The sequence below is a fragment of the Vigna radiata genome, chromosome 7 (assembly GCF_000741045.1).
Source record: "Vigna radiata var. radiata cultivar VC1973A chromosome 7, Vradiata_ver6, whole genome shotgun sequence".
Taxonomy (NCBI): Eukaryota; Viridiplantae; Streptophyta; class Magnoliopsida; order Fabales; family Fabaceae; genus Vigna; species Vigna radiata.
In genome coordinates, this window is record NC_028357.1 from 34320077 (window position 1) to 34335352 (window position 15276).

The 15276-nt window shown below is 36.2% G+C and overlaps 1 protein-coding gene across 1 annotated transcript; it reads left to right on the forward strand.

Annotated features, from left to right (window-relative positions):
* The first annotated feature begins 9981 nt into the window (after nucleotides 1-9981).
* LOC106768725 lies at nucleotides 9982-14797 on the forward strand. Its single transcript, XM_014654012.2, has 6 exons — nucleotides 9982-10347; nucleotides 10640-11645; nucleotides 11786-11973; nucleotides 13505-13541; nucleotides 13781-13848; nucleotides 13958-14797. Exons 1-6 carry the CDS (start codon nucleotides 10250-10252, stop codon nucleotides 14439-14441), a joined length of 1881 nt encoding a protein of 626 aa, XP_014509498.1. The 5' UTR covers nucleotides 9982-10249; the 3' UTR covers nucleotides 14442-14797.
* The last annotated feature ends 479 nt before the right edge of the window (nucleotides 14798-15276 follow it).

Consider the following 15276-nt stretch of genomic DNA (forward strand, 5'->3'; position numbering starts at 1 on the left):
CATGAACTCAAAGATTTAGTTACTTACTGCCCAATTTCTACATCTATAGAATAGTCTTCCTTTGTTCTTGGCAGTAGTTGCTTTCAAAAGCAACACTGTCTCACCACAACCACACATTTTTGCTGGTAACCGTGAAGATGATCCACAGCTTTGAGACTTGGCTGAACCAATCGTCCTTTGCGTCAAACCATTTCCTCCACTCTCACCTTTCATTTCACTACAAGAAGCAAATACCTTCATCACCTTTCCTGCCAACCAAAACCCTAAATCCCCAATCCTTAAAATCAAACAATTAACAACTATTAGCTTACCTCTTGAAGAAGAATCTCTCCCACTTGAACAAGTCTATCTCCCTCTTGAACAACACGAGCTCGAACAAGACTGTCCCCCAACTCAGATCACGAACAACAACCCCAAGTTGTCTTAAAATATGGTTTATAAAAGATTAAGTGACCAACACACGTGCTACAATGTTAATCTAATTCCAAATGCTAAAAAACACTAACGTGGAAGGCAATGGTCAGTGAAGGTGGAAGACTACGTGGCTGTGCCGTTAGCCACATCACAAAAAAACTAACGGAGTCTGATTTTAGGGACTAAAAATAAGAGTTATCATACTTAGAGGATGAAATGCTATCAATGTTTCATGCAGGGACTAAAACCAAAAATCAGTGAAACTTTAGGGACTAAAAGCATATTTAACCCTAATTTTTATTAGTGCATTAAAAAAAAGACTTTCTTAAAATTTAAAATATAAAAGTAAAAAAACATTTAAAACATTTGTTTTCCTTTTATACTCTTTTAAAATATTTTTAAATTTTATTAACTAGGTTTGATTAGTGTTTGCAAATTTAATAAATGTTTTGATCCTCGTCAAATTTTAATGTAGTATTCTAATTTGAAATCTATATAATTATATTTTTTTTAATATTTGATATTAAAAAAATATATCATTTAAATATTTGATAATATTATGTTTTCTTTGCAGTAACTTTTTATTATTTTATAAAACTTAATTAATAATAATGAAATAGTAAGAAAGTAGGTATGAATATGAGTTTACCAATTCACACAAAAGTGAAATATACTTTCGAATTGACTCAAAAGTCATGAGTGAGCATGTAAACTCATTCAAGTTCACGAGTTATCTGCCAAGTTTAACAACTATGGGTAGAAGGGAATGGTGAAAATTTGGTGTTGAACAGAAATAGAAACATCAGGAAGAATACTGAAATCTAACTCCAATGTCGACCATGATTGAAAAATGTGTTGTTGGAATAATGCATAGGTTGAGGTGAGAGGCTAAGCGTGGTTGGAAAATATTATGGTATCCACTAAAATTATACCCGAAAGGTGATGAATATGACCCAACAACTTAAAAGTATGAGGAAATGGGTCGCCTGAGATGGCTTGGGTGGAGAAATGAAAGTGAGATGGTTTGTCGAGGTCATATTAAGTGGAGGGGACAAGGAGATTGATGGGGTCAAGTGGTGGGTCCTTGGATAACAAAATAAGGAAACATGAAGTGATGCATTTCTGGTCTTGAATACTATTTTCATCACAGCTATAGCGGCTTGACGCTCTTGCATTTGGCTTGAAGTAAGGCTTTTTATCGGAAGAAAATTGTTATTATCTGTAAAGGGAGGAGTGGTATTGATATTGGAGGTAGGTGTAACACCCTAATTTAGAATGTCATGAGTAAATTATAATAATGCTTATACACAAAAAATTACAAAAAATAAAAATTCAAAAAATTGATGTAATGAAAAAAACCTTAATTTATTTAAATACCAAATAAACAAAAACTTATTCCAATATTGTAAACTTCTAAATAATAATCAAAACCATTACATCAAAATTAACTGAAAATGTTTAAAACATAAACAATAAGAATTTTCCCGAAGCTCTCCTTAGCATGTTGTCCCTATACTCATTAGTTGGAATATCTGTAATAACATTTTCTCCCTATAACAACACAAGTTATACGATCATCGCAACATGCATAAACAATAATAGTAAGCTACTAGAATAGTAATACAATAAAATAACATAACAACGACTAGTCAACTTATTAATGTTTTCAACATGATACACCCAAAAAAGTCATCTCAAATGTAAGTCACCCTAACAATAAGCCACAACCAAGCAATTCGAAAATATGTTTCGTTCTTCCGTAGTCTACTATACTAAACATGTTCACCAAAATAGGACATATGTTCACCAAAACAAGATAGTTCGAGTCGTCCTCCATCGTAGCTTCAGACCTATCTCCCTTACTTCTCAAGGACTTATGAGTAAAAACTCCACTACTGCTTACAACGAGCATTATACATAATGTAAGTTGGAAACCTACAGACGAGAGATCATTCCTTTTCTATCGCCTCGAAAGATGAAAGGGCAACAACCTCATCTCTTCTATTGCCTCTTAAACAAAGAGAAGGACCTCTAGTTTTAGGAAGTAACGCAAGAAGACACAACATACATATCATCACATGCATCCAAATAGCTCGACATACATACCTATACCAGGTAAAGAACTCGACAATCACTCCTAGCACCTCAGGCACCATGCACATAACTCAAAACACATAACAAGCAACTCGACCTTACACACATAAGCTCGACCACCACAGAAAACAACTTGGCAACCTCACCAACAGCTTGGTCAAGGTCTTAAAACAACTTGGCAGATAACTTGACCAACAGCTTAAACAACTCGGCCAACACCAGTAAAAATTTGGTCGGGGCCAAAAACCTAGACCGATGCCCAGAAACGGGTTATGAAACCTCAAAACTGAGGTCCTAAACAACTTAGATAAGATAGCCTGGCCAACCCAACTGACAACACCCAATTTCGTCCGGGTGACTGAATAATAGGACTTAGTTTTTGTTTTTGTCTTATTTTATTTTATTTTCATTTTTATTTTATTTTTTAGTTTTTTTGGTATTTGATTTAGCTATCTTATTATTATTAGATTTGATTTTATTTTCTATTTGAAAAAATATATAAAAAAAATAAGAAAAAAATGAAAAAAAATGAAACAAAAAAAGACGAAAAGAAAAGAAAGAAAAAATGAAAAAATAGATTGGAATATTAGTTTTGTTTTTTAGTGAAAAAGATGAAAAAGTGAAAAAAAAAACAAAAGAGATTTTGGTTGGGAGAGTGCTGCGGGTGCGTGGCAGTGCAGAGTGGCATGCAACATTGGCAGGCAGATTGGTTTTGACAGAGACAGTCCGAATTGTTGGAGGAGAATTGGGCAAAGAAAAACAAAACGATAAAAGGAATGGAAAAAGGGGGGAGGACAGGGATCACTCCCAGGCATTCATCACTCTTGTTCTATCACTCTTTCACCTACAACAGAAAAAGAAAAACAACACAAAAGGGACGACGAAGGCACATCTGAAAACCACCTTCACCACACATCATTCACCACTTCCATCACCTTCACCATAATCATCACTCCTCCAACGCTAACTACCAGGCACCTCTCACATTACTTACTAAGCATTCCTCCATTCCTCCCTTATCATCAATCAATCTTTGATTCCTCCCTTCCATCTGATTCGATACACTAAAAACCAGAGTATCCACTATTTTCCCCAACCTCATCAACTCAACAGAATCATCATCCCTGCCACAATCACCCATCACACACATGACATTCCCTTTTGACTCACAACTCCTCTCTCTCCTCACCCATAACCATCACTCACCAGAAAAGCAAAAAGGTTCCTCCTTTCTCTGTAAATACCAACAATTCTTATTCACCAATCACCATAACCATATTCAAAAACACAGACCACGCCTCTATCTTTCGGGCACGAATTCTTCTCCAAAAATCCCTTTTATCCATCATGATTCTAACAAGCAGAAGGAGGAGATAGTTTCATCTCTCTCGGTTATCCCATTCTCTGTTAGCGACAATTATCCACACCCTCACCTACAAGAAAAAACAATTCAAAATCATTTTCACACGTCAGCATCCTATCCACACAACGCAGCGGCTCCATCACCGTTTATCGTCGGTGTCACTATCGGGGTTACTTGCATTTGCGACAATCTCCCTCCGTTGTCACCACCTGAAGATGCCATCGCCACAGCTACTTACGTGCACCGTCAACGCTGCCATAGTGATGTCAATCAGGCTGTCATAGGTACCTCGACTAAGATTGAGACTAAGAGAGGTGTGTCAATGCCTTCCTACGGCTCTGTGTGGAAACATAAAACAGCGAAATAGAGAGTGATTTAAGGGGGTGATCTCGGCGTCCACTTCATCTTCGTGTTCATCTCCACCTTCATCTTCGTGTTCACAGGCTCAAGCTTCGGCATCGCTTACATCAAACTCACTGACAACAGCGCCGCCACACCTGCCAGACTCATCTCCGCCCCCATCGCTCACGCTTTCGACCTTTTTGTCATCGTCTTCGTCGGTGTCAATGTCTCCGGAGGTCACGAGAACCCTGCCATCACATTCGGACTTGCCGTAGTTAGTTGGACTTGGGAAAACAACTGGATCTACTAGGTAGGTCCTCTCAGCGGTAGTGGCATCACCGGCGATTGTGACGCCTAGTCTCGTTGTGACAGTAGCAGCGACAAGCAAGGACAAGAATATCTTACTCTCAGTGTGGTCGGTGGTGTGGTAACGGTCGGCGCCGTTGGGGATCACTTAAGCAGCAACTCATGGCGGCTAGCATGGTGGCGTGGTGATGGAAGAAGAATCAGGCCCACGCTTGAGAGGAGCTGATGCCTCTGCGTTTTGGTTTGGTCGAATGAGGGGCATCTCTCAGGGTTTGGGTGGAAGAAACCTAGTGGATTCTGAGCAGCGTTGGGCCCAAAACAAAAAATCTCTTCCTTTTGCTCCTCTAGTTCTCCATTCGCACCCCTTCCATATGGATTTAAGCCCATATTGTTTCTGCAAAGGAAAAGAGGTTGGGGCCTGAGAATTATTTTGAGCTGCACCTCCACTGATAGTCTTACACCCCTGACAGAGCACAAGGTTGGAGAGAGAGGCATTGGGCTTGGTCAGCAAAAGATCCAGTAGCACACCCTGGTTTCGTTTTCTGCACATCCCTTTGTTTATTGGACTTTTTGCACTTGTCTTTCTAATGCACACACCACACTTTCATTGTTGTTTTTTTTGTTACACTTTTTTTCTTATGTTTGGGTTTACTTTTATTTTATTAGTTGCATCTCCATAGTTACTATACACCAACTTCTTTTAATAAAAATTAAAATATATAAAAATCATAAAAATAAAAAATAATAATAATGCATTTTAAAAGGTTTAAGCACACGTGCGACCATTCTGTCGGCCTTGTGCAGAAAACCTTTTTCTTCTCCTTTCAAAAAAAAAATCAACAAAAATTTATTTTAAAAGGTTCAAGCACACGTGCGACCATTCTGTTGGCCTTGTGCNGAAAACTTTTTTCTTCTCATTTCAAAAAAATCAACAAAAATTTATTTTAAAAGGTTNAAGCACACGTGCGACCNTTCTGTCGGCCTTGTGCTGAAAACCTTTTTTTTCTTCTTTCAAAAAAATCAACAAAAGTTTATTTTAAAAGGTTCAAGCACACGTGCGACCATTCTGTCGGCCTTGTGTTGAAAACATTTTTCTTCTCCTTTAAAAAAAAATCAACAAAAATTTATTTTAAAAGGTTCAAGCACACGTGTGACCATTCTGTCGGCCTTGTGCTGAAAACCTTTTTTTTCTTCTTTCAAAAAATTAACAAAAATTTATTTTAAAAGGTTAAAGCACACGTGCGGCCATTCTGTCGGCCTTGGGCTGATAACCTTTTTTCTTTTTTCTATAAAAATACCAAAAAGTATAAAATCTTCAAAAACTAAAAACATCTTCAAACAATCAATCTTTCATTAAAGAACTACGTAACCCTGATTTCTTAGTCCAACTGAGAATACGTAGGAGCAAAGTCAATCCTTGTCGGGCACAAAAAACATAAAAAAATATTTTGTTTTCTTTAGAGTTTTATTTTTTAGGGGAAATTAAACATTTTGCAAACCACATCAAATTCGCGCATTTAGTTAAAGGTACTGCCTTAGGGCAGGCGTTGTGGGGGTGCTAACACCTTCCCCACATGTAACCGACTTCCGAAACCAGAATTTGGTTTTGTAGACCTTGCCTTATCATTTTACGGTTTTTCCGTAGTTTTCCAAAATAAACTATGGTGGCGACTCCAAATCTTTTTTCAAAATCATTTTCTTTTTGGATCGTCGTCCCGTCACGATTTTTCGGTTGCGACACCAACACAAAAAGCTCGACCCCAACACCACACAACCCGGACAACCCGACCAAAGTAGCCTAGGCAACCGAGCTTTGACATAGCTAGCTTGATCGGAGCAACCCAAACAACCTAGTGGAAACCAAAACTGTGGAAACAACATTTCATATATATGACACAACATAGTTTAATGAAATAATCATAAATAAAGCATGTAACACCCACATATAGCAAATTAGACGTCATAAACGTAACATTATGGACCAAACCACGTTCTTAAACTCACAAACATTTATAAAACTTTACTAAAAATAACCTTTTACTATATAAATCTCTCTTAACTCAACCTCTACTTAGCCCAATTGAACTCTCCACCATTGTTTATCTTAATCCCATATGACAACACTTATCATATTCCCTTCACAAACCTCTATACCACGCCACAACAACTAGATTAGTCATTCTTAGGCCTAAACTTGACTTAGCACTCTTAACCAACCTTTACATAATTTTCCCATTGCTATTATATTAAGACATTTAGCCTAGACCTCGCCACCCCAATTAAACTACTCAAATCACCAACTGCAAGGTCCACTTCACCACGTCGGCCTCTACTACACTCAAAATTTCCCTCAAGTACCTATAATGCTACAATGCTACAAAGTTCCATCAAAACTAGTATCAATCACCACGACACCTTACACATCAACTTCAAAAAATTGATCATGCACCTAAACACTAAATCAACCAACCCATACTACGCATAACAACAAATATTATACTTAGGTTCCTACCCTAAACCACGACTGCACCAGAAATAATGAGCACCCTTCAACTCCTAAACCACTAGTGACAATTACTTGATGTACACATATAACACAACCTTCAATCGAAACCCAAATTTAAATAGTTAGGCCCTTAACAAAAACCAATTTAAATAGTCTGACCTTCAATCAATACCAATTTAAAACATCACAACAGACTCTATGTGACCATGGATTTATATCAAAACCCCTAACAGATTCAATTCTCGATCATATTAACTACAACACACATGATTTTGGACAAACAATTAAAAGAACATAACCCATAGAGTTAATTTACTTACATGGGTGACTGCTCCTGCATTCAATTTAACAATAGCAAAATAGCCATACTGAGTATATCTTATATGCTCACATCAATTCTCGTCCAAACCTAATTCATTATTGGTCAACTCATAATTACATTGCCAAATGAGGAAAACATTAAAACAAAAATATTCTACTTTTAACCACACTTGCCTGTACAACAATTCAAGATTATCACATGAAAGTTCACAGAAAATAAGAGACAAGATCAACTCACATTACCTCAATCTAACAAAGATTACAACCTCTAAGTGGTTCCAAAAGCATAACACAAGGGCTCTTTCTAGCCAATGTCTGCAACACGTTCCTATCCCTCTCTTAGGAAGAAAAAAAATGAAATTTAAACTCTCTTTCACTCACGATTGTAGTAATATTATTAATGAGAAACATTGATGCTATGAAGAGATTTTGATGATGATGCACTTAAAGACTTGAAGAAACAAATACATTGATTGTGAAAAGAATTTTCTGTAGAAATAATTTATATATGAGTTATCTTTCAATTGTAAGAACTTATAAGTCTTATAACTTATTGATTTCTTGCAACAATAATCGATTATCACAAGGGATAGTCGATTATCACAAGCATAAGTGGAAAAAGGGTTTGTCTTGGCAATAATTGATTATCATAGGAGATAATCGATTATCACCGCAAGTTTTGATATTTTCTAGGGTTCGACAATAATCAATTATCACTAAGGATAATCGATTATCACGTTTTCCAAAACCCATAGCGGCCTAAAATAATTGATTATCACTAATGATAATCGATTATCTCTGGTAGTTGAGAGTTGTCTTTTGATTTTCTGACCACTGGCTTATAAATAGAACTCTCTTAAACCTTTTATAGGTTACCTAAACTATTGAGAGCACAAAATTGTTTTTGAGGAAGTTCATAAGTTTAAGTGTGAGCTGGATCAAAGTCTTGAAGAAGAAGAAACTTGATTTTAGTGTGTCTAAAGGTTCAAGCAGTTCTCTACCAAGTTGATTAAGTTGTTGTTCATTCCCTCGTGTGAAGAAAGGTGTCTTCTGCTCTTATTGTATTACATTCTTATTGTAATCTTAAACTGATTTTTAGTGAAAAAGTAATGATAATAAAAAAGGCAAAAATATATTCTTTCTCTAACTAATATACATTTTTTTTCAAGTTAATTCTACTCTTTATTTTTATCTTTGCTACCTAGACAAAATTGGATATTTACAACCAATTATGTTGGTTTGAAGGAGAACCAATATTAATAATTACAATTTTGCCATCGTGTTTTGCTTTACATCGATTATGAACAAAATGATGTAAAATTTTGGTGTTAAATGTCTAATTTGCACTACTATTAGATCAATAGTCCTCACTCACAAAGACTCCATACATATAAAAAATCTTCAGATAATTCTAACTACACATAGAAAACTGTGATCAATGATCTGAACACATTCTTATGACCATAAAAGAGCAAAAGATCAAATAGAGTTGCTTAAGGACACATGTAACCCCTTGAAAGATTAAGAAAGACTATAATTGACTTAAGAAAAGAAAAAAAAAATGATCTTATTTTACAAATGTGAGCAGGCAATTTGATTATTCTTGACAGTAAAGGTCCTAAGATGTATCACATCTTCAATGAGATGAGAAAAGAAATTATAATCTTAGAAAGAATGTTTAGAGAAAAATCCTTTATAAAGATAAATGTTTTTATAAAATAAAACTCGTTTAAATATAATTTTATTTACCGTTTTAACTTTTTAATATTTATATAATAATTTTCTACTCTTAATCTATTTTATAAGACTTCACATTATAATTAGCAATTTGTTGTATTTAAAAATATTTTTTATTTAATTTTATATTTTAAAAATTTTCTTTTTAAAGTTAAATAAAAATATATAAAATTATAGGATTATTCATAAGTATCCACAAATATGAAAAAACAACCATTATTCTTTCGCAGATACTCAACAAGTAACATGACAAGTAATGAGACTATTATTTACTTGTAGTAGATAGGTATCGATCTAACCCGATCTCTTGCTATTATTATAAGTGATTAAATAAAAAACAATTATTAAAAATAATAGTTTGTTTTATAAAATTAGTTGTTAATAAATATTAATTATTATTGTTATTATTATTATTAATTATTGATTATGTAAGATGGTATAAAATTTTGGGATAATGATATTTAGACAACATTTTTTTGACAACATTTGAACATTGATTACGTGTCACATATTAATTATCATAAACACTATTATGGAATAATTTACGACTAATCACATATTGACACGTAATCAATGTTCAAATGTTGTCAAAAAAATGTTGTCTAAATATCGTTATCCAAAATTTTTTGTGAGAAGAGAAGGCGTTCTCTTTGATCTATTATGGTATAAATAAATGATATAAATACATAAAAAGTTAATGTTAAAATTATTATAATTACCTTAAAATAAATAATCTTAATTTGACGATAAAAAGCAATCATTATCGTTTATTCTTTAATGTCTTATTTTAAACTGTTAGACCAAAAAAAATCAGAAATCTTAAAATATTAAAACTAAATGTCTCTAGTTATAGATTTAAAAAGAAGATGAAGGAAAATAAATTCGAAGAATAAATTAAAAAAACTGTTGAGAGAATATCATTCACAATCATTCTCCCACAACACTCTTCACTTTTGTTTCGCACCCCAAACCAAACCCAATACCTATAGTAGTCGCCTTCTTCCTTCCGCTGTTCTTCTCCATTCCCACTCGTGGGGTTCTCCTCCTTAATCTTCCCTTCGCTTCCAGCAGCAACCACCACCCTTAATTTCAGGATTTGGGACTGAGATTCTTCTCTTCCTTTTTTTTTTTAATTTTTTTTTCTTTTTTATTTTTTGTGAGGGAGAATGTCGAAGAAGAAAGTTAGCGGTAACACCATGACGCTCAAGGACTTCCATGGCGGTTCTATACCCTCTGATCTCCCTCTACCTTCTGCTCCTGGCGTGTAAGTAACACCCCTTTAATGTTTTTTTTCCTTGTTTTCAATATATGTATTTTAATTCTTGATCTTTTTGTGTTAGTTTGATGTGTCTTCGATTATTCGCAAATGGGAACCCCTTTTGATTTTGTGGTTTTGCAAATAAAAAAATGAAGGGGTGTGTATGAGAGGAATTAGATCTGTGGATTTAAATTGTACATGATTTCCTTTTCCGTTTAGTATGGTGAGGTTTTTTGGTGATGGATCTGTTTGTGCAATGTCTTACCTTTTTTTTTTTGGTATTTTTGGTCTTTTGCAGGACTGTGAGGGCTTCAGATCGTTCTGGTTTTGACCGGCCTTTGGCGTGGGGAACACAGATGGGGCGGTCGGATCATTGGTCTCGGCCACACACGTCGCCGGCAACTAGGCATTACGATGATAAAAGCCCGTTTCTGTCACACACTGCCCCGATTGGTAGGAACTTTGATGAGGATGAGAGGAAGCCCCTCGATGGCGTTTCGGTGCCTCGGAGGACAATCAGTGATGAGAGCATTCGTGGTGGTCCGCCTTCTCGTGTTGAAGTGAGGCCGGATTATGGACTGGGAGGGAGTTCATTAGGCAGGCAAGTCACTCCAGTTTCTCAAAATACTATTGGGATGGGTAACTCGTACTCTGCGAGGCTTACCGATGCAGTGCACGTAGGGATGAATCCTCAGAGTTTAGGAGGTAGTAAGGAGCAGGGAACTGGTGGTGGTGGTGGTTATCCGAACGCATGGTCGATGAGGAAAGAAGTGGCAAGTGCTGTTGAGCCGGAGCAACCCGCCTGGTCTAGTGCTAGTGCTGCCTCCAAGTTGGCTCATGCGAGTGCTCTCGAGAAGGTGTCTTCTGGTAGATGGCAGTCAAAGGCGGTACATTATCAGGCAGATGCTGAGATTGTTAGATCTCCTGAAGTGGAGAATAGACCACGTGTTAATGGTAGTGTTGCCTATAATAGGATGGATGCGGTTGGTGAAAAGGAGCACTATGATGCTATGCTAGCAAGACATGCTGAAAGGACCTTAGGCATTGATAATCAGGTGCAAGGTGGTAGGAATGAGTTACTAAATTATGAAAGGTCTGGGGTTTCCAGGTATTCAGATGTACGACCTACAAGTGCACCTTATAACTCTGATGGGGTTCAGCTGGCTCGAAACGAGGACAAAATTGTTGGGTCTGACTTGCAGCACCCTATGCCTTCTGAACCAACTGAGCGACCTAAACTGAAGTTGCTACCAAGGGCAAAGCCGCAGGAAAATTCAGAACATGCTGCTATGGAGTATGCGCAGGTATTCACAAGTTCAGCTTACAAGATTCCTTTTCACAGGAGTTTTTTTTTTTATCTCTGTCTGTTGCAGGGGGATTGGGTGATTAACTTTTATTTAGTCTTATGGTTGCTTTATGGATTCTATTATTTGCTTCATGGTAGGGTAATCGTCAGGTTAATGATTCTGGTCATGTTGAAACTGTTTATCTGGCACATGGCCATGCCAATTTTGCGAAGCCTGTATCAGCTGGGTCTGACAGCGGTAAGGAGTCAGGACAGCGTCCCAAGCTGAATTTGAAGCCTCGGTCTCATCCTGTTGAACAGTTGGACGGAAACAGTGAAAGAGACAGGTCAGTTGTGTGAGGCTGTCAATTTAGGAATTTTTAACTTATTACAAGTAGTTTAGCGATATAGCTTGTCTTCATCGGAGTAAAGAATGCTTGTGTTCTCTGTGACAAAAGTGATCCTCCTTTACTACAAGTCTACAACTCGAATATTTTCTGTTTAGCATGATCAGGAAGAAAGGCAGGTGTGATTCCAAGACTTACCACTGAGGCACACATGCACATACACCCAGAAAGCACAAGAGAGACACTCTATGCCTATAACTTCTAAATTCTAAGTGAAATTTAGAATTTTAATGAAAGTAACAGAAAAGGGAATTGTGTGCACATTTCATGTTTTCTTGATTCTTGTATGTTCTTGATAGGAATATTAACTTCGTTCTTTTTGTTAATTAGATTATAATTATGGAAAATATTAGAAGTTTCATTCGATATTTGTTACTTTCAAAATGCCATATTTTGGAGTAAGAGTTGTGCTCTCTAAATTCGGAAAGTGATGGAGGAGAGGATTAGGGAGGTGAGACACTGGAAGAGAAGTGGTTTTAATTCTTCAAAGACTAATAGATTGGTCACATGACCATTGAACAAATGTCTGCAATATGTTTGTTTTTGGAATGGTAGAATTATATTTTTTCCTGTTAAAATGTGGGGATGCCAGCGTCTGCGAAAAGAAAGTAAGGTGGTATTCCCAGTATAAACCAGAAAGAAATTTATCCCAGCAGTTTTTAAACTTAGCTATTCATCAGTTAACTCCTTGACGAGCCTCATCCAGCTTCCTCTATTTCTGTCTGATCATCTGCACCTTATACATTTCATATGAAACAAAATTGAATAGGCCATGGAATTACATTTACACATCATACATATGGAAACATGTTATATTATAGATAGCAATAGTTCTATGTGTGTTTGTATCCTTTTTACTCATTCAAATTTAGTTAGTACATTTTAAAATTTTGGAGCAGTTCAGGTAGATTTGGCTTAGGGCTTGCCTCATGCTTTTAATTGGAATTTGGCCATTAAATTCACATTACATGTTTATCAAGCCTTTTGGAATTATAATTAGTAGTAAAGATTCATCAATGCCTCAGAATAAAAAACTTCTAAGTAGTGCTATTATTGATTCTTATGTTTGCTTTTAACTTCGAGAATAGTTGTTTTATATTTGCTTTTATTCTTGTCCTATAAGGAATGCTTTATGTTTACTTCTCATTATAGATATGTTGGTTAAGGGGCCTCATAACATAGAGAATGCATGTCTCATTTTTGGTTTTCTTCCTTTAGTGTATGTAATTCCTGTAGTTTAGGAGTGTAAGAGTAACCAAGCATTATACATTATTGAATTCAGCCACGTCTCAATCATGTCCTACTTTAATAAAATATTATATCTTGGATTGGGATTCTCAACTTTGCGGTGTCTTGATTTTATCTCGTGTCTTTGCGCATTTCATAAATAGGGCTACTTTCAGAAAGTTTATTTGATTAATTATTTGTGGCTTCTTGTATAATAATGGAATGGCCCATGCATATGTTTCAGGAATGCTTTATTTGGTGGTGCTCGCCCGCGAGAACTAGTATGTTTTTTTTTTCACGTATTATCCTAAATGCCAGTTAGATTCATGCTTTACCTTTATTATCGTTGTGTTTTTATCCTGGTAAAATCACCCCTACCCAGTATGGGTGGAATATTTTCTTTTCCTATAATTAATGTGTTTTATAATGCCAACTGCTGCCACTGACATTACTTTTCTTTCATTTTGTCCGTGCTTGGCTTCTGTTTTCATCCTAATAATGTTAGCAACCTTTTCCACAGGTGTTGAAGGAGCGAGGGATTGATGATGTGTCAATCAACAGTTATGATGTGGTGGAGCATTCGAATCGGTAAGGACTTGTTCTGTCTTTCTGTACGCTATACCATACCATTTAACTCAATAGTCATTGGAGTCTGATACAATTCTTGCTAATTACCAATAAATCTTGTTGCTTGAAGGGTTGAAAACAACATTTTGAGGGCTGAGAAACATCATACTGAACATTCAAACCAGAGCCGGTACAGTGAAAAGACTGAGGATGCTCATCTCGATCAAAGGACTGTCAGAAAAACTGAAAGGAAGGAGCAAAGGGTAGATGGTGAAAGGGTTCATGCACAGAGAAGAAATTGGCGGGGTGATACTCGGAGAACTGTGAGGGAGACTGATAGGCCACAGGCTTCTGAGAGGCAACCTTCACCTGAGACATGGCGCAAGCCTGTGGAGCAGCAGCCTAAAGCATCTCCAGGTGCTGCTGGCATTCGGTATGGTAGGGGTGCTTCAGCAGTTGAACTTGCACAAGCATTCTCGAGATCTGTATCGGATCCAAAAGTAAATGATAGGTTTTCAGGTCAAAGGGCGCTGAACACAGGAAGCAACAGGACACAAGTTCCTTTTTCACGGCTTGTTGGCCCTACATCAAGGCCTCAGATCAATGGTTATTAAATCTTTGGTGGATAATTGGGACTCACTGAATCTTTGGTGGATAAAGTGGATTGCCGAGCACTTCATGGAGTGGCTGTACTTTTCACTATTTTCTCCTCATTCTCAACAAACACGAATGAGTGAGAAGATTAAAACAAAGAACTAGTTATGACAATACCAATTTACAATCACCATGTTTTATTGTTTTTATTTATTGCCCCGTATCATTTCTCGCCTAGAAACTAATTTTTTCTGTCTTTGTGGTGGAGAAGGTGAAAGGGCTGTTGCCTTATCAAGACATTGTATCTTGATTAACACCATAAAATTGTTCGTTTTAGTTGTTTCATCATCAATTAGCCATTTTATGGATATCCTTATCACGGGTTTTTACCAGTAAATCAATCAAATGTTCAAGTTCGTAATATTCTGTATTGATGCACAATGGATATAGGATCAGTGCAAACTTGCAGTGGGGTGAACAAAAATTTGTGTTGTAAGCTACTTTGAGATTTTCCATGATGTTCATAGATGTGGGGAGAATTCATAGGGTGACTGTTTATTTTCTTACACAAGTGTCTTCATGCATTGCTTCCTTGTAAGTTTAGGTAAGAGCACCGAATTATACAAGTAATCACATAAGTAGTAAAGTGAGAAGACATTTATCCGATAATTGGACAATTCAAACATAATATATTGATTAACATAAGTCTTAATCTCAAACAAAAAGGCCTAGGTCCCTCCTCTATTATCAATTTCATGAATTAAAGTAACTACGGTACTATGCTTTAGAAGAAAAGAATATTTTAATAATGATAAATTATTTTTACCTTATCCTAAGTACAAAACATAATTAGTT